The 20,319-nt window shown below is 29.1% G+C and overlaps 1 protein-coding gene across 4 annotated transcripts in view; it reads right to left on the bottom strand.

The window, feature by feature from the left end:
• Positions 1–778: 778 nt before the first annotated feature.
• The window catches only part of LOC117181449 (calcium-transporting ATPase sarcoplasmic/endoplasmic reticulum type), a 145,458-nt gene continuing 125,917 nt past the window's right edge, over positions 779–20,319 (bottom strand). For 3 of the 4 annotated variants that reach the window (XM_033374106.1, XM_033374107.1, XM_033374108.1), the window contains exon 13: positions 18,724–20,013. In XM_033374106.1, the coding sequence (XP_033229997.1) occupies positions 19,813–20,013 (201 nt within the window). In that variant the 3' untranslated portion in view covers positions 18,724–19,812. Of the gene's footprint in view, positions 1,481–18,723; positions 20,014–20,319 lie in introns of those variants that run through there. The other variant, XM_033374109.1, reaches the window with a different exon arrangement.

Raw genomic sequence — 20,319 nt, 5'->3', positions numbered from 1 at the left:
TAACATGTTGTTACATGTGACATGTAACATGTTGTTCCATGTGACATGTGACATGTTGTTCCATGTGACATGTTGTGGCATGAATTTCATCTACAATGTCACTGCTTGCAGCTGATAGGATGTCGCTTAAAAGACCAATTGGTTAAAAAGCTTATAGAATGCAGTTTTTTGCGCCTGGGGCCCCGAATATGGTTACGGCGAGTATTCTTGGGTTATCGTGTTTCTGCAATTATCAGTTATCAATCATGAGGCGAGTTATCTTCCTTGCAAGTCTGAAGTATTTGAGTGTTCAATAATTGGCATGGAAGTGTGTGTTGGTTTTAGCACTTGTCGACCACCTCCTCGCCCACTGTAACACAATAGAGAGGATGATTGAAGTGTTTTGTCAAAAGCACCAAAAATTTATTAACGCACCTTGAAAACAAGGACTAATTCGATGTCGCTAGGGACGGGCGATTCTCAAAAAAGTGTAACGTGTTTTTTAAAATTGAAGATTCGATTTTTTCGATTAGTCGATATGAATCCTTTAAAATCTCTCAATTTTCCTCGAAATCATTTGAAATACTCATTCGATTAATCGGTTTGAAATAATCGAATCGAGATCGCCCATGCCTAGATTTTGCCCTAACCTTGGGAAAGAACCATCAAGATCTCTGTTGAAAAAATAATCCTGCGACCAAAATTCAATTTTATCTAAACCATGATACACAGTATATAGATAATTAAACTTAGTATTACAATACAATAGGTGATACAATCATTTTATAACACATGGATATAACTAAGATGCGAAATATCTTCAAGTTTATTACTCTGAAAGAGAGTGTTTCACATATGTATTATTAGAAACTATCAATTTCCTATGTTTACGAAGGCCTCAATTAAATTTTTTTTTAACTTTGTAGAATTTTTTGTCTTTTATGTTTGTTTTCCCTCGATTAACTTTCTTGGTGCACTTATTTCTAATGAAATAGTAGGTCGGCCCCTTCTTGGTCCTTGAACAACGAGAGTCTTTGCTTGTATCACCACTTGGTAAGGCCCGGTGATATTTATTTGGAGAGAAAGAGAGAAAAAGAGAGCAGGGAATGGAATAGGATGAAGAAGGGCTGAAGAAGGTCTCTTCGAGGGATGTTGATTTGTTGATATTGCCAGCGTTCCAAACAAGAAGAAGTCTTCATTTGCTGATGCCAAAGATAAAAATTGGAATTTCTCTCTCTCTTTCTTTCTCTCTCTCTTGTTGTTAAATCTCTCTCTTTTTGTATCTTTGTCTCTTCCAGCACAACTCGTGGGACATCAATCAGTCTGGAAGAATCGTCATTAACGACGAGGAGATGGTTTTGAGGGATTGGTTTTCGCAAATTGATTCCAACCATGCCCCGGAGATGCAGGTGTCGATGACGATATGTTATCTCCTGTGGTTGCAGGTGCCGAATCTAGCGTCGGCTTGGATCTTACTTCGTCGGCTTGACGGGTGGTGCCACTGTGAACACATGGTCAACTGGTTTATCTCTAGTGGCATATGAACCCGGAAGCCACAGAGGAGAGATGGTATGGCCTAAAAGGTCCCCGAAAATTTTTTAAGGGTATGACAGTATGTAACGTGGTCAATTACATGTTATTACATTTGACGGCTTTATAATTTGATGCCTCCTTGCCATACAGCTCCACGTCAAGTTTGGTCAGTGAACACCTCTTTATCGTGTTGGTTCGGTCAGTGTGCAGCTCTATGTCGTATTTGGTCAGAGTGCAGCTACCTGTCGAGTCTGTTCAGTCCGCAGCTCTCTGTTGCATTTGATCAGTGTACAGCTGTCTGTAGCGGTTGGTCAGTGTGCAACTTTTCATGTAGTGTTTGGTAAGTGTACAGCTTCCTGTCAAGATTGGTCAGTGTACAGCTCTCTGTAACGTTCGGTCAGTAACTCCATGTAGCTTTTAATCATTATACAGCTCTCTGTAGCGTTTGGTCTATGTACAGCTCTCTGTCGCGTTTGGTCAGTGTGCAGCTCTCTGTAACGTTTGGACAGTAGCTCCATGTAGCGTTTGATCATTATACAGCTCTCTGTAGCGTTTGGTCCATGTACGGCTCTCTGTCGCGTTTGGTCAGTGTGAAGCTCTCTGTAACGTTTGGTCAGTCTGCAGCTCTCTATCGCATTTAGACACTGTGCGTTCGGTCCGTAGCGTTCGGTCCGTAGCGTTTGGTCAGTGTGCAGCCCTATGTAGTGTTTGGTCTATGTACAGCTCTCTGTCGCGATTGGTCAGTGTGCAGCTCTCTGTAACGTTTGGTCAGTAGCTCCATGTAGCGTTTGATCATTATACAGCTCTCTGTAGCGTTTGGTCCATGTACGGCTCTCTGTCGCGTTTGGTCAGTGTGAAGCTCTCTGTAACGTTTGGTCAGTGTAAAACCCTCTGTAACGTTAGGTCAGTCTGCAGCTCTCTATCGCATTTGGCCACTGTGCGTTCAGTCCGTACCGTTTGGTCAGTATATAACTCTCTATCGCAGTTGCTCAGTGTGCAACTCCATGTCAATTTTGGTCAGTGTGCAACTCCATGTCAATTTTGGTCAGTGTGCAGCTCTATGTAGTCTTTGGTCAGTGTGCAACTGTCTGTAGCGTTTGGTCAGTATACAGCTCTCTGGCACGTTCAGTCGGTGTGTCGCGTTTAGTATAATAGCCGCCGAGTATAATAACAAATAATTACTAACGTGACAGATTGTCAGATGTGACATTCAGAAAATCAAACATAGAATACAGTCATAATATAAACAAGAAAATATTTGGTTGACCCAACCAAATGCGTTCGTTGTTATAGCCAAACATTTTTGGTTAGGGCAAAATTAACAAAAATTTGTTTGATTTAACAAAATTTTCTTGTGCAGCCAAGAAAGCTGTTTTTTTTGGTTCAAGAGTATTTTTTTCTGATTGGCACAATATCCATTTTAAAAATGTCGGGGACCTATCATCACGGACTGTATTTACCGTGTCTCCTTTTTTTTTAACTAAGCAAAAAGCTCGAAAAGCTGGCGAAATATCTGCGTGGATTATTTGCTCACGTTGTGCCCATACTGGCTCGTTAGTCGCATAGCGTGTCAGTAGAAATCGCAAGCTCACCACCTCTGATTCTTTTCGTGATTCACAATTCAAGCGGTGGATCTCGGAAAAGGTTCTGGAATTCGAACTGGCGCAAAGCTTTAGGCATTTTGAACTTTCCTTCAGAAAATTATAACATTTTATATTATGATCAAATGACACTGGTATTTAGTTTTTCGTACCGAATTCGAATACGACTATCATCTCCAGGCTAGTATTTCTTTTAAAATGATACATTAAGGTTTTTGAATTAATTTCATTTGAAATAATTACAATCTTCTTTTTCTTTTAATTGCTAATTCTGCTATAAATGGATGTAGAATTCGTTTTAACTAAAAGAAATAAAGGATCTCGATAAAAAAGATATTAATTTATTTTACTAATAGCTTGAACAGAGTTAAAAACAATCTTTTTTAAGGTTTGTTCAGAGGAATTCGAAGGAAATTCATAGAAACTCAAGGAACTTAAAGTGAATTTAGGCGAATTCGAGGGGATTCAGGCGAATTCAAGGAAATTTAAGCGGATTTGAAGGAATTAAAGATGGTTTTAATCATTTCTTTGGAATTCAGAGAAATTCACATGAATTCATGGCAATTCTGGCGTAATTAAGGAAATTTGATAGAATTTCACAGAATTCACTGGAATTTGACGGAATGAAAAAGAATTCTATAGAATTTACAGAAATTAAAACGAATTCGTAGAAATTACAGCGAATTTAAAGAAATTTGACAGAATTTCACATTATTAAGTGGAATTAAGACGAATTTGACGGAATTAAAGAGAATTACAGTCAATTCGATACAATTTTGAGGAACTGAAATAAATTGAGAATTACAGTCAATTCTCCGGAATTCACTGAAATTTGGCGAAATTCAAGTAAATTTGTGGGAATTCAGACTAATTTTATTAACATTGAAGCAAATTCGAGTGAAAGCAGATTAAATAAAAAAAAATTCGATGGAATTTAGAAGAATTCAAGTGAGTTCAATATAATTTCACAAAATTCAAAGAAATTTAGGTAAGTTCAATGGAATTAAACGGAATTCCACAAAATAACAGATAATTCTAGTAAATTCTCTGGAATTCAGTTAAATCTAGCGAAATTCAAGTGAATTCGAGAGGATTCAGGTTAATTCAAATAAATTCGACGGAATTTAAAGGAATATATTCTAATATAAGGTAATCTAAGGGAATTCGGCAGAAGTTCACAGAATTCATGCAAATTATTGCGGATTTTATATAATTCAAGGGAAACAGATAGAATTTAATAGAAATTTGACAGAATTTCGCATAGTTTAAACAAATTTCTGGGGATTTAATGTAATTTCACGGAATCAAAGAAAATTCTAAAATATTCTATGAAATTTAGAGGGATTTTAAGAAATTCGTACTATTTCATAGAAATTCAAGGGGATTTTATTAAATTTAAGAGAATTTTCGTTAATTTAAGGGTATTCAAATAAATTTCTATTTATTTTAGAGCATTTAAAAGAATTTAAGAATTTACAAAAATTGCATTAAGAAGCAAAGAAAATCTCCCTATTTGATTTACATAAAGGTAAAATTGAATATATTTTTTACGTATTTTAAATATTCTTTTGCGCTCATCTTCAAGATAAACAATAATAACTCAAAAACCTTAAAGTATCATTCCAAAATATTTGAACCCAAAAAAAATCTGTTCCTAAAATATTTTTAATATAATTCTCGGTTGATGGTCGAATACAATTTTTACATAACATTTTGATAAGTAACCACATAAAACTGAAAGGAAAAATTTATAAATAATTATAAATATTTTTGTATTCAGTGAACTTTAAATTCAAATCTGATAATTTTTTATTTTAAAACAAACTTCAAATTTTGATATTATCTATATAGGAAATGTCAAAAAAATGTTATATTTTAATTTTGCAACCCGTTTCTAAAATAAACAATATTTTTTTTCTTAAAGAGATGAGAAAATATCTGAAGCTGTGAAAAAATGATAAATTTTGGTTATTGCATGAAAAAAAAGTTTAATGAGTATCTTTATAGATAATTAGAATAATTTATAATAATAATTTTAATCTATTTTAAAACCTTAATCTTCCTACTTCAATCAGTTAATTTGATCCGTAAATGTAAAAGAGCATTAATAATTGCTCAGAGCTCGAAAATAAATTGCAGTAACGAATTGAACCTATTCTAATTAATCTTCCTAAATTCCATTAATGCATCCATTCATTCCCATTAAAACTCCCGCAAATTCTAAAGACAAATTTCGATTAAATTTACATTAAACGGACCAACTTTCAAACAACTGTGCCATTTCAACTATCTAAGGAAAATCTCCCTAAAATGGATAATTATTAATTAAAAATACAGATAAATGAAAAATAATTACTTTAATTTAATTACTAGTTAAGAAAATATACGTGTTTATAAATTGAAATTAAAATCAATTCTTTTTCTTTTATCTGTACTCTAATTTATGATTATTCACTTTAGGTTGTGTTATCCACTGTAGAAGGGTTTCCCTTGGCCCTATTGGAAAAATTAATTATGCTATTTTTATTTTTACATTCTTTATTCATTATTTTTATTGAGAAAAAAATGATCAAATTTGGTAAATTTAGAGCATTTCATTTATTTTAAAGAATCCAATTTTATGTCCAAAGTAAGATAAAAACATTTTAATTTTTAATCATTTTAAAAAAACGTTGAGGATTTGATTAGATTTTTGGACCTTTCTTTTACAGTAGAAATAATTTTAATAATTGAAAGGTTCCCAAATCATCGATCAAAAAATTAAGTAAAAAAAAGTTAATTTAAAAAAGTTCTCAATTTTTTAAGAATACAAGTAATTAATTAGTGTAACTGGCATTTCTTATAATTCAATTGAATAATAGCTAGTAAAATTGATAAAAATTCCAAATGAAAAAAATAGTGTCTTAACCAAAAATTGCAAAATTCGAAATACAAAATTTTATTTTTTTGGTTGAATTTCATATTTTTCGGTTCAAAAGTATACTATTAAAATTTTGGTCAGGAATTCATCTTATTTGATTAAAAATTGTACTATGTAGTTCAAAATTAAAAGAGTTTGTTCAAAATTCAAGAATTTTGTTGAAAATTGAAAAAAAAAATTTGAAAGTGATATTTCCTATGTGAGAATTCGTCTTTTTGTTTGAAAATTGAACAACTTGATTGCATTATTTTATCTTGTCAAATTTTTTTTTAATTAAAAATTCAACTATTTTGTCTAACATTCATCGTTTTGAGTTGAAAATTAATCTCTATCTATAAAAGTTTCACGTTTTTGTTTATTAAAAATACAACTGTCGAGTTAAAACTTAATCTGTTCCTGTTTAAAATAACCATTTTATTGAAAATTCAACTGCTTTGTAGAAATTTCGTATTTTTTGCTGGAAAATTAAATAATTAAGTAGAAAATTGAACTAATTAGTTGAAAATTTATTCATTTTCTGAAATATCGTTTTTTTTTACTTAAATATGCTACTGTTTTGTTGAAAATTTAATTAATTAGCTGAAAATTTTAATGTTATAAAAAAAATTAATTTTTAATTCAAAATCCGTTTTTTGTTGTTTTTTTTTTTTTTTGTTAAAAGTTAATTTTATTACTTTAAAGGTCAATTTTTTTTAATTCAAATGGATCATTGAAAATTCTACTTTTTTGTAGAAAACAAAATAATTTGATAGCGAATTGAACCATTTGGTTTAAATTTTATGTATTTTGTTTGAAAAGTCGTCTTTTTGGGTTGAAAATCAATTTTTTGGGGGTTTAAAAATAAAGGTTTTTGGTAGAAAATTCATCTTTTCTAGTTGAGAAAAGAAGTATGACGTAGTAAACTTATTTTTGTTGGTTACAACATCATACATTTTTGTAAAAAATTATTACTTTTTTTTTATTTAAAATTAATTCTTCTGAATAAAAATTTGAATATTGCCTTTTTTGTTTAAACTTAACCATTTTTTAGTTGAAAAATTGAACTATTTAGTTTAAAATATATGTAATTTGTTCTTAAATGTTTACTTTTTTGGTAAAAATTATAATTTTAGTTGAAAATTTCTTCTTTTTTCGTTGAAATGTAATTTTTTTAAATGAAAATTTAGCTATTTTGTTGAAAATTTAACGGATTGGTAGACAATTCGTCCTGCAAATTTCAACAATTCGGTATATATTTAAACTGTTTTGTAGAAAAATCATTCTTTGCATCACAAATTAATTCACTGTTCGAACCATTTAGTTGAAAATGTATGCAATTTTTTTTAAACTCTTCTTTTATAATAGAAATTAAACTATTTGGTTTAAAAGTTATGTAATTTATTAAAGATTTATCTTTCTTGGTAAAAAAATTAATTTTCTTGCTTGGAAAATTAATGTTCTTCGTTAAAAAATCTACTTTGGGTTATGTATTTTCTAGAATATTTGATTTTGTTGGTTAAATCTAAAGCTTTTTTAGTTTAAATTAAAATCTTTTTCTTAAAATATCAACTATTACATTTTTCATTGAAAATACATATTTTTACATTGAAAATTTCTCTCTCAGGTTGAAAGTTTCAATAATTTCTTAGAAGTTCATTTTTTAGTTGAAAATTCGTTCTTTTTTTTTAAACAAATTAATGTTTACAACTGAAAATTGAACTATTTTCTATAAAAATCGTTTCTTTATTTATTAAAAATTAATTCCTTTAAATAAATATTTATCTATTCCATTATTGGTTAAAAATATATACTTTTAGTTAAAAAATGCAACTATTTAGTTTAACAAATTTTGAAACGAAAAAATATAAACTAAAATATAATAAAATTTAATTTAGACTAACAATTTATGTAATTTGTTGAAGATTAATTTATTCTGATAAAAAATTTTTTTCTTGGTTAAAAAATCAACTATTTGGTTTTAAATTGATACATTATCTAGAATAATCGTTTTCTTGTTGTTACAAATTAACTTTTTCAACTGAAAATTTAACTTATTATTTTGAAAATCCAACTGTTTTGTCTAAAATTCGTTTTTCTTCATTTAAAAATTAATTCCCTTGAATAAAAGTTTATCTATTCCATTATTGGTTAAAAATTTCTATTTTTTCATTAAAAAATTCAACTATTTAGCTACAAACATTCAGAAAGGAAAAAATATAAAATAAAATGTAGTGAAGTAAAATTTGGACTAACAATTTATATAAATAAATTCTTGGTTCAAAACTCAACCATTTTGTTGAAAATATATGCATTTTGTTCAGAACTTATCTTTTTTAGAAGTATTAATCTTCAGTGTTAAAAATAATTTTTTGTTGTTGAAAATTTCACTGTTCGGCTCTTTTGTAGAAAAAAAAATTTTTTTGATTACATTCAAAGGTTTTTTAATTCAAATTAAAATCCTTTTTGTTTGAAATATCAACTATCGCATTTTTCGTCGAAAAAAACATCTTTTTAGGTTGAAAAATCCGCTTCTCGGGTGAAACTTGAAACCTTAATTTATGGTTAAAAATTAGTTTTTTTTCTTGGTTACAAATTAATTTTTTTAACTTTTTTGTTAAAAATTCAACTGATTGGTTGAAAGTTCTGTTTGTATAAAATTCCCCTTTTTTGTTAAAAATGCAACTTTCCGATTAAAAATTAATATTTCCCCATTCAAAATGTATTTTCCGTATTTTCGGCCAAAAAAATTAAACAATTTAGTAGAAAATTTAAGAATTTACATGTAAATTAATATATTTTTTTTAAATTTCGTGTTTTTTGCTAAAAAAAATTGCTGCTCGTTAAAAATTAAGCTAAAAAAAAGTGTCCCTAGATTTCAATTTTAATTTATAAACGCGTATAGTCTCTTAACTATAAATATAATAAAATTAATTATTTAACTAATATTAGTATTTTTTAATATCAATCATCCATTTTAGGCTCCATTATCCACTGTAGAAAAGTCTCCCCTGATGTAAATATAAAAGAATATTACAAACCAAAATTTAAAAAGCGATAAAAAAAACTGTCATAATAAATAAATAAATAATAAATAAATATACTCTACCTTTTAAATCCAGAGAAACGAACTCCAAATCATCCTTCTTGGACTGAGTGGACTAACAGATCAGCAGGCAGGGATTAGAGCGAAAATAAAAACGTAAAGCTACGATCGGGGTCAACTTTTGGATAATTTTGCGATTCAGGACTTTTATCTATATATTTAACATTTAATGAATTTATTGCAGAGATGTAAGTCAAAAATAATTCGAAAAAGGTTCCATTTAGATTTAAGAATTAGAAAATAAAACAAAACAAAATCATTTTTTTAAATTGAAAATAGTAAAAGACATTTATTAAATAAACAATTACCTAGACTTACATCCCTGATCATGCAAACTGAAAACAATAAGATTTTGAGAAAAACATAAAACCATTTACTAACATCGATAATTGAGGTATTGTGAAAACATTAAAGTTTGATTCAGATGGCAAAGAATTTTTTTTTATGTGACCCCTGATCTGTAAATTAACTACGCACGCATTGCAATAAAAACTTTTCAGTTTTAGGATGAACCTTTTGTAACGAGCCTTATTAAAATTATTCAAATCTTGAGCCTGGAATTACAGAATCCAAAATCGATTTTCGAAAAAATAAAATAAAATGATTTCAAAATATTTAAATAGAGGCGACAAGTCTACAGTTGATAATTATTACTTAAAAATAGTAATTTATGTAAAATAATTTATTCGATTGACTTAAGAGTTGCAAAAACTATATGCGTTAATAATTAAAAATTTAAATAAATTATTTTATGTATATTTGTGCTTTTAATTAATGATTATCGACTGTAGGATTGTCTCCCCTAAATATGTAAAAAAAATATAATAAAAAAAACTTAAAAAGTTAAAAACTTAAAAAATGTTTTATTAGATCTTGTTCAGGATTTTTTTCCGAATTTCAATACTATTTTCCCAACAAAATTCGATTTTTCCCTCCAATTTGAGAAAAATTTACGATTCTGGTTATTCGAAAATTCCAAACTTCAATCATTGCATAGACGAGAAGATAGAGCGCACGAAAGCGGAAAATTCAAACGAAAGGATCAACTCCAGCGCCAATAAAATCGGAGGCAAGTTATTTCAGAACTGTATTGAAGTTCATTTTCAGTGGATGTATACATTTTTCTTTAAATTTCAATACAAACTTGGGCACGCTTGGAAAATTTGATTTTTAGAAATAGAAAAAAATATATAGACAGCTAAGTTAAAAAAACAACTGAACAAAATTGAGCTAAAAGCGAAATCAAATTTAAAAAATTTGACTTTTTTTAGTTCAATGTTTATCATTTTGTTTAATTTTTTTAAAATTCACATTTAATAAAAAAAAATTTAAATATATATATATATAATCCAATTAAAATACAATTTTATTTAATTTTTTTCAAAATTAAACTATTTTTTTAGCAATTCGTCGGTATTACTTAGAAACCAATCCTCCTGGTAAAATATTTAACTTTTTGGTTGCAAAATTGATGCATTTTGTTGAAAAATCGTATTTTCCGGTTAAATTTAACTTGTTTAGATTTAAAATAAAAATATTTTTTGAATGAAATATCAACTATTACATTTTTTGTTTGCAATTCATCAATTTTAGTTGTCATTTTAATTTTTTTTAATTCATGATTTTAGTTCAAATATTATATTTGGTTGAAATTTAACTTTTTTAGTAAAAATTCACATTTTTGGGGTTTAAAATTCAACATTTTTTTTTAGAAAATTCGTCTTTTTGGCTTGAAAATTCAACCTATTTTGTAGAAAATTAGTTTTTTTTTTATGAAAATATTTATTAGAAATTAATCTTGCTTATTTAAAAAATGTATCTCTTTGGTTGAAAATTAAACTAATTTGAAAAAACTTTGTTTTTGTGTTGTTATAAATTAATTTTTTAAAAGTAAATTTAATTATTTGGTTGAAAACTCAATTTTTTGTTAAAAAATAAACTTTTGATTGAAAATTCATACTTTCGGGATGAAAATCTAACTCTTTTGTAAAAAAAATCAAATTCAAATTATCTGTTACAAATTGATGTATTTTTTTTTAGAATCTCTTTTTTTTTAGTCAAAAATGGATCTTTTTGGTTCAAAAATCAATTATTTGGTTTGAAGTTCTACTGTTTTGTAGGAAATTGAAATCTTTTGTTACAAAATCATTTAATTAATCGAAACTTAGTCTTTTTTGGGTAGAAAACAAATTTTGTTCTAAAAATGCAACTGTTTAATTGAAAATAAATATATTTTGGTTAAGAATTAAAGTATTATCTTGAAAATTCGCCTTTTTCGGTTAAACTTAATTAATTTTGATTTCAAATTAAAATCTTTTTTGGGTAAATTATCAACTATTACATTATTTCTTGAAAATTCTCCTTTTTTTTTAATGAAATTTTTGGTTTTTTCTTAAAAATTCTTTTTTTTTTTAGATTCATGATTTTAGTTGTAAATATCATCTCTTTGGTTGAAAATTGATCTCCTTTGATGAAAATTAGATTTTTTTTTTTGTGTTAAAAATTAACTTTCTAACTGTAATTTTTACAAGTTGTTTGTAAATTTAACTTTTTAATTGAAAATTAGATTTTTTCAATTCTATCTTTGTAAGTTTAAAAATTCAACAATTATCGATGAAAAAAATTAAAAACAGTTTAGTAGAAAGTTCAGTTTTTGTATTTGAAATTAATTTTCTTAAATCGAAATTTAACTACTTCATTAGTGATTAAAAATATCTCTTAATTTGTTTAAAAAGTTGACTATTTCGTTAAAAAATTATATATTATGTTTACAATCCATCTTTTTTATTAATAAATTAGTTTTCTGTGTAGAAAATTCAACTATTTAGTTACAAAGTTTTATATTTTATAGAAAATACCTCTTTTGTTTTTTAAATAGACCTGTTTTTTTTTTATTAAAACCTTTTTTATTGAAATATCAACAATTACATTTTACGTTGAAAATATATCTTTTTGTGTTAAAAGTTGAAATTCTTTTTCAAAATTTCATTTTTTTGTTAGATTCATAATTTTAGTTGAAGACCCGTCTTTTTTTGTTAAAAATTAAATTTATTAAACTAAAAATTGAACTATTTGTTACAAATCCGATTGTGTTTTTTTAATCGCCTATTTGGCTTTCAAATTCAACTATTTGTTCCAAAATTCAACTTTTTGATATAAAGTTAGTTTTCTTGATTAAAAATCAATTTTTTTAAATTAAAATTTAACTATTCCTCACTTAGTTTGAAATGAATTATTCTTTTTCAGTTTAAAAATCATTTCTTGGGCAGAAAATGCAATTATTTAGTTAAAAATTTAACTGTTTTGTAGAAACCCCGTATTTTTCATTTTTCTCCCATAAGCTTCAATTATCTCTCCCAAAAAAGGGAGTAATTTTAATTTCAAAAAATGTAATAATCTATCAAAATCAAGCGTTTTTTTTCGAATAAAAAACAGCACACCTCCAATTTTCAGCAGGTGAAAAAAAAATGTATTATTTGAAATAGCAACGAATTAATTAGTAGGCTGATCATTGACTAAAAAACAGGCATTAGTAACACATTTTTTATTATAACAAGTAGGCAATGCACTAGAGGAATAATCCTTATACTTTCACTTGACTTGTTATAATATTTCCAGTCAATCCTGGCTTTTCATGATGTACATTAGAGATAAATAAGATGATAAATAAACAAATCGTTGCTAGCGTAAGATTCGTGCAGCCTCGCTGGTGCATCAACGAATCTCGTGACAGTACATACAAATATGTATATACACAATACAGATCGCATCTCCTCTAAAATACGATTAGTCGAAAAGGCAAAAATTCATCTCATTATTAATTTATCCCCGAACAAAAATTTCATCTGCAAAATAATTGCACATCATTTAGAAAAGGATATTTGTGTACATTTCATTTCATTGTACAAAACTTTATCCAGTCCAGACTTAATTCTAAAGTAATATTATTGCTATCATTGTTTAAATTATTATTTGTTTAGTCACTAGCATCAAGGGGAAGCTACACTCTTTGAAAATTTGTTTGAATTCATACTCCTCTCTGCTCCTCACCCACTTCGCTCCTCACCCACTTCGCTCCTCACCCACTCTGCTCCTCACCCACTCTGCTCCTCACTCACCTCGTTTACTTAGAGGACTATGAATTTGAAAAAAAATCCGAAAGGTGTAGGTTCCTCTTATCAGAAATAAAATTAGCCCGTATTCTCACCTTACGAACTTGCTAGGTAGGGATCTTGATACTGAATAATTAATTGATTTCAACAATACTAACTAAACTGCCTGATAAAGAGCCGATTCGACTGTATCTCGCAATTAGAGATGCGTGCTCTGCATACAAAATTACAATATTAAATCGGGCACTAACGATCCCGCTGAGAGGTAAAAGGTCGTTGAATAAATTTAGATTCGACATCGGACTCGTGCAGATCGTAGAGCCACAATGGTATTTTGATAACTGTTACAAGAAATCATTTTCACCGCTGCACTAGGCAAAACTTTTCGTAATCATATCTATATTGTTGTATAGGTACACGTCTCCGAACTATCACCTCAACCAACATCACCACAAACCAGTTCATGCCAGGGTTCTACTTTCAAAAGGGATTAAATTTAGCAGAGTAGAATAGAAAATTTCTCTTCAAATAACTCGCCAACTCTCGCAAAATATCCTCGGACAAACAGAATATACAATATTCAATATACAGAATACAATATTCCCTAAAATCTAAAAAAATTCTTCAGAAAATATTACGAATCTTAATTTATCGATTCTAACATACACTACGAATTTTCAAAATTTTATACTTAATTCAAAATTGTATAAATCGTATTCAGTACTGCTGCCAATCTGTCTAGGCAGCTCTAAAACTACGTTTCAAAAACTGGACTAAGTAAAAAAAAAAGTATCGTGTATATGTATAAGTTTCATTTAAAGCTGCTAAAAATATCTGATGTCCGAGGCAGATATCGAGAGAGGCTTGGCTGTTATGGATACTCAGATTTTTCAAATCTATCCATAAAAAAAAAGTTACTCGGAGAAAAATTCTAGTAAAAAAGAGGCTACTGCATTTTCACTTTCCCTATTAAGTTCAGTTTTGCCCGTACCAAAGTATCACGCCTTAATTATTAATTAACTAACTCCTGTAATTCTATTATAACTTTATTCTCGCAAAAGTGATCATTTTTGTTAAGAGGAGGCTACACTCCTCAAAATTTTATTTCAATTCATACTCCTCCCTAGCCGAAGTAACTCATCCTTTTTCAAATTCACTTTCTCCTCACCCACTCTGCTCCTCACCCACTCTGCTCCTCACCCATTCTGCTTCTCATGCACTTTGCTCCTCACCCACCTCCTTTACTGTGAAGAGTATGAATAAAAAAAAATTCCGAAGGGTGTAGGTTCCCCTTGTCTATCCCGTGTTCTCATCTCGATAAATTAACGACTACTTAGGGTATTTAAATTGTTTCTAAAAGATATTAATGTTAGTTTATCGACTTCACCCACCAACTCAAATTAGTGTCCACATTCATTAAAGTTCATAAAAAAATTCGAGTTCAAACTAGCGAGGTCTGAAATTTGGAAAATCGATTCGAGTTGAGAATATGAGTCTACTGTGAGTCGCATGTTACGACTGTGTGTGTTGCGGTCGACTCACGCCTCAACCCCCATCGTCAGTCTTGTTGCGTTTACTGGGGCTCAAAATTAGATCACGCATCTTCGGAAGTTCAGAGTGAATTTACATGCTCGAGTTGTATTCAATTTTCGGCATTAGCAAGTCTCTATAATGTTTCGAGTAAACTGCTATCCTATTAGTTTAACCACAGGAACCTACAGCCTTCGGAATTTTTTTATTCATATAATTCAATATTTCCTATTCCCTTTCTAAACTAACTCGAATCGATAAAATTAGAATATTCAGAGTGGCCACTAAAATCGAAAAAAAACAAAGTATAGTTTATGCCTCATCTTTCAACACTCCGGATCAACAAAATATGAAATTTCAAGATATCAAAACTGAACTTTAAATTTTGGGCCTTAAAATCTCAAGACTTTTACAGGGGTTTAAAAATTCAATCAAATTATGTAGACATAATTGAGAAACAATCTCTAATGGAATGTATAACCTTCTGTTTAGCTTCTGATTTTATTATAATTTTTATATCAATTAGACAGAAAGACACTTTTTTACGAACAAAAAAAATCGTTGAACCAGGCAAAAAAGCACTTTAAAAAATTGAATGTTTGTAAACGATAGTGGGATGTCGACTTTTTAAATAATTGGTTAATAAAAAATTGATCTATTAGAGATAATCCGAACTTAAGATCCTAGGAAGTTAAAAATGGTCTAAAGTCAGACTCTTCATTGAACATGTTGTGCGAAATATTGATTATTGTTCATTGCAGAAACTCGCATTTTTTCCAAAGAAGCACTTTCATTTTATGCATTCACTAGCTGCAATAAAATCGATACCTCCATGTTGAAATAAGAAATTAATATTCTCTGTTTTAGTATAATGAACTTAATTTTTGCAAATTTTTTTTCCGACAATTTGTCATTTTTTATTATTTAAAATTTTATCTTTTTTAGTCGAATTATTTTATCTTTTTTTGATAAAAATGTCACGGCGGTTTTGTTAAAAATTCACCTATTTCGTAAAAAATTATTTTTCGTTTAAAATTTATATTTTGGTGTTGAAAAATAAACTGAAATCCTTTCTGGATAAAAATTCGTCTATTTTAAGAGAAATTTTATCTTGTTTAAAAATTTATATTTCGATTGTAAAAAGTAAACTGACATCTTTTTTAATAGAAAATTCAACTATGTTTTTGAAAATGTATATTTTGATTTGAAAATTCGTCTTTTTTAACACACAATAACAAATTGACGACCAAAGTGATTCATTTTCATGTAAAATGATGAATATTTAAAACAAATACTGGAAATTTAAAACAAGAAGATTAATTTTCTACCAAAAATGACGATTTTTCAACAAAACATTTGAATTTTTAAATAAAAAAGATCAATTTTTAGTTGAAAAAAAAATGAATTTGCCACTAAAACGATGAATTTTCAACTAAAATGATAAATCGTTAACTAAAATAATTGAATTTTAATCCAAAAACGTGAATTTTCAACTCAAAATCTTGATTTCAATCAGAAAGATGAGGTTCTACCAAAAAGTAAAATTCTCAACAAAATACATGAATTTGCAACCAAATAGTTGAATTTTGAACTTAAAAAGATTACTTTTTTTAATAAAAAATGGAATAGTTTAATTTTCATCTAAAAATTGATTTTCCACGAAAAATTCTTTTATCCAAAGTGGAAAATTTCAACAACAAAATTATGAATCTGGAACTGGAATAGATCAATTTTAAACCAGAATGATGAATTTTCAACAGAAGAGTTTACTTTCGACCAAGCAGTTTTATTTTCAACCAAAAAAATAAATTTTTAATTGAAATGATGAATACTTAACTAAAATAGTGAAATTTTCAATCAAAAAGATGAATTTTCACTAAAATGATCAATTTTTAACTGGAAAAGTTGAATTTTCAACCAAAAAGATGAATTTTGAACTAAGAAAATTAATTTTCTACTGAAAAAAATCAACAGTTTTCAACAAAATACATGAATTTTTGATTAAAAAAGGAGTTTTCAATTAAAAAATTTAATTTTCAGTTCAAAAAATTAATGTTCAGCCAGAGAGATGAATTTTCAACTAAAATTATGGAATATCATATTAGAAGTTACATTTTTGGTTAATAAAAAGAAAAAAGAATTTAACAAAAAAAATCCCCCCAAAAAAACTTACTTACATAAAAAACAGTTACATTTTCAAACGGAGTGATGAGTTTTCCATTAGAATTTTTTAATTATAAATAAATAAGATAAATTTTAAACTAAAATATTAAATCTTTAACTAGAATGATTTAATTTTCAGACAAAAAGATTAATTTTTTACTAAAAATATGTAATATTCAACTGGAATTCAATTTTTTTCTAAATTAATAAGACAAAAAATAGCACATTTTTAAACCAGAAAGGAATTTTCAATTAAAATTGAGTCTTCAACAAAGAAAATTAGTTTTCAACTAATAAAATTTTAACCAAGTAGTTAAGTATTCATTAAAAAAAAAAGTTAAATTCTGAAAAAAAATGTCACTGACATTTCAAATAAAAAAAAAAAAAAAACAATACATGAATTTTCAACTAAAAACATTCAACTTATGACCAAAAATAGAATGGTTAAATTTTCAGTTAGAAAAATTATTTTCAAACAAAACTTGCAAAAATGAACAATCATTCTTATTAAATTTTGTATACCAATAAAAATAAACATTATACACGCTCTCAAAAAAATTTCCTCACTTAAAAAAAGACTTTCATGACATTTTCGGATTTTTCAGGTAGGGATAAATAGGACGTCCTCTTTCAGCACACTGGGCCGACATAGGACGCCCTATTCTAGCACACTGGGCCGACATAGGACGTCCTATTCCAGCACAAAGTGCCGACATAGGACGTCCTATTCCAGCACTCTAGGACATCCTTAATTTTTTTACTCGCGTCATTCAACATGGAGGTATCGAATTGAGAAACAAATAATCTAGAGAATATATCCTCTATTCTCTCTATAAACTTGCCAGACAAACAAATCAAAATAAAAAGTCACTTTTTAATGACCCTGAAGAGACAGTTCGAAACTAGATGAACAAAAAAAAAATGTAGCCGCTATTTTTCTTTCCCTTTGCGCTAGGAAGCAAGAGCAGCTGAAGGAGGAGAAAAAAGGAGAATTATAATATTGAGCATGCGAAAAATGTTTGTCGGGAAGACATGCAGATTATTTTAGTTTGGGGTCACATTAATCCAAAATCTGCACAAATCTCGGCACTTCAGCAAACAAGTTCAGCTCCAGTGACGAGTGCGAAGGTTGCAGAAAAAGAAAAGGGGGAAAAAAAATAGTCAAAAAAAAAAAAAGCATAGAGATTTGACAGCTGATTATTAATTTTCAAGCAGATAATTTCATCCTAGATTAACACGCGTTCCTCGATCAAAACCCCCCTTGTCCTTCCCACCAGCGATTTCACCGAAATCATGACAAATTCTGCACGGATAATAATAATCAAAAAGAAGAATAAGATCTCCTACAGCTTTCATAATAATATGTACATCATTGTTATCACTACTTTGTTATGTACAATTAAATATTCATAGAAAATTCTTTCTTATTCCCTAGAAGAATTCGTATGTATAAATAGATGTAATTCCTTCACTACAATTCATACACAACAATCTTACTATTGTGTTTTTGTTTTTTTTTTTTTTTTTCGTTAATCCGATATTATGCGACAAGTGCAAACATTAGAATAGAAATTCCTAACATCTGAACTACACTTAAATATATATCAAATTCCACTGAATCCAGTATGAGCAGGCAGTTGGAAATATTAATAATAATTAATGTAGACACAAGACACGATCACCGTACGGAATTTGGGCTGAGAATCGGTGGATTGGAACATGCATATAATCTGTGTGTGTATATGTATGTGTGTCTGTGTATATATGTTTTGTGTGTGCTGGGACTACGCGTTTTGTCATTTATTTTCATTTTATTTTATTTTATTCGTCAACATCTAAAGATTAATCTCCAATTGAAAGGACAAAGCGCGCGAATCGAGCCTCAACGCGAAATCGTGCACAGAGGATAAACAATCAACATCGTAAGGTAACACCACTTTTTTCTTCTTTTTTTTAATCTCGTTTTGTTTGTTTTTGTTTCTAACTTGAACCCAATTTTTGTTAATAAAAAGAGCGAGCGAGCGGCCTAGGATTGCAGCCAAAGCGTTGAAAAAATGTTGCGCCATCAACAACGGCTGGTTATTGTCTAAACCCAGTGGACACACAAAACCATTGACGTCCTATTTCAGCACATAGTGCCGACATAGGACGTCCTATTCCAGCACGTAGGGCCGACCTGGGACGTCCTATTCTAGCACATAGGGCCGACCTAGGACGTCCTATTCCAGCACAAAGTGCCAACATAGGACGTCCTATTCCAGCACAAAGTGCCAACATAGGACGTCCTATTTTAGCACAAAGTGCCGACATAGGACGACTTAATTTTTGTTTTTTGTTTTGCCCACTGGGAACCGAATAGCGTTAATGTTAATAATGCTTAAAAGGCACTCGTATAAAAGAATGTAATATCTATCGTTCCTTCTCGTCACGGTGAGCGGGTACTCGAAACGCTCGGAGTCACTGGAGAGTCGATACATATCGAATATCGAATATCAAATCGACTTCGATGTCGATTGGTTTGGATTTGCGATGACGATTCTGCATGGTAGAGCCTTGAACGGCACATTTTTAACCTATTTGTTTTTTTTTTCTGTTTAACAAGAAACACCATGCGTAGCAAATATCGGTCAAATCGGTTAAAATTTTCAGGCTTACGACACACTTCGGTTAATCATTCATCTTAGGCTGGCTTTGTTGTCCCCCTTTGACCGTTTTTTTTGTTTTGTTTTTTTTTTTTAATCGCAGAGTCAAAGGAGGAGAATAATTCTTTTTTTTTTTTTTGAGTTAAATGCAACTGCAAGTCCAAGACGACGACGAATGCCGTCCCGCAAGGAACAAGCATTCTTCGTTTTTAAACTAGTATTAGAATTGAATTATTTTTCGTGAATGATCTTAGATGGGGCAAATAATTAACAGTCCAAAGAACACGGCCCACATCAGAACGATCCAATGCACGGTGTAAATTGGATTCTCACCGTCTGCGATCTTTCTGGCAATGAATTTAAGAGTTTCGTCGAGAAGTACCACGGGAATCGAGAACTTCATTACGGTGACCCATTCTTCGAGGGTCAGTGGGCACACTTGGAACACGGACTGAAACAGATGAAAAAAAAAACAAGAAAACCGTTTTTTTATTCACAATTTTTGTGTTGAATTCTTCTTTTTTCTGTCTACATGGTCTACAATCAATTTTTTTCACAATTTTAAATCAATATAGAGCAAGTAGAAAAAAAAATTAATATAAAAAACAAATTATTTATTAACTATCCAAGAAATAAATTCCCGGTCATTTCCCGGTTCGCAAACATTGTTCAGGATCAAGGAAATTAAAAAATTGAAGCTAAACATTTTTCGATTTGAAATAATAAAAAAATAAACGACAAATTCAGCGTGGCTCTT

The sequence above is a fragment of the Belonocnema kinseyi genome, chromosome 10, assembly GCF_010883055.1.
Source record: "Belonocnema kinseyi isolate 2016_QV_RU_SX_M_011 chromosome 10, B_treatae_v1, whole genome shotgun sequence".
Classification (NCBI taxonomy): Eukaryota; Metazoa; Arthropoda; class Insecta; order Hymenoptera; family Cynipidae; genus Belonocnema; species Belonocnema kinseyi.
The sequence above is the reverse complement of the archived record's forward strand: the minus strand, read 5'-3'. Positions and strand labels throughout refer to the sequence as shown.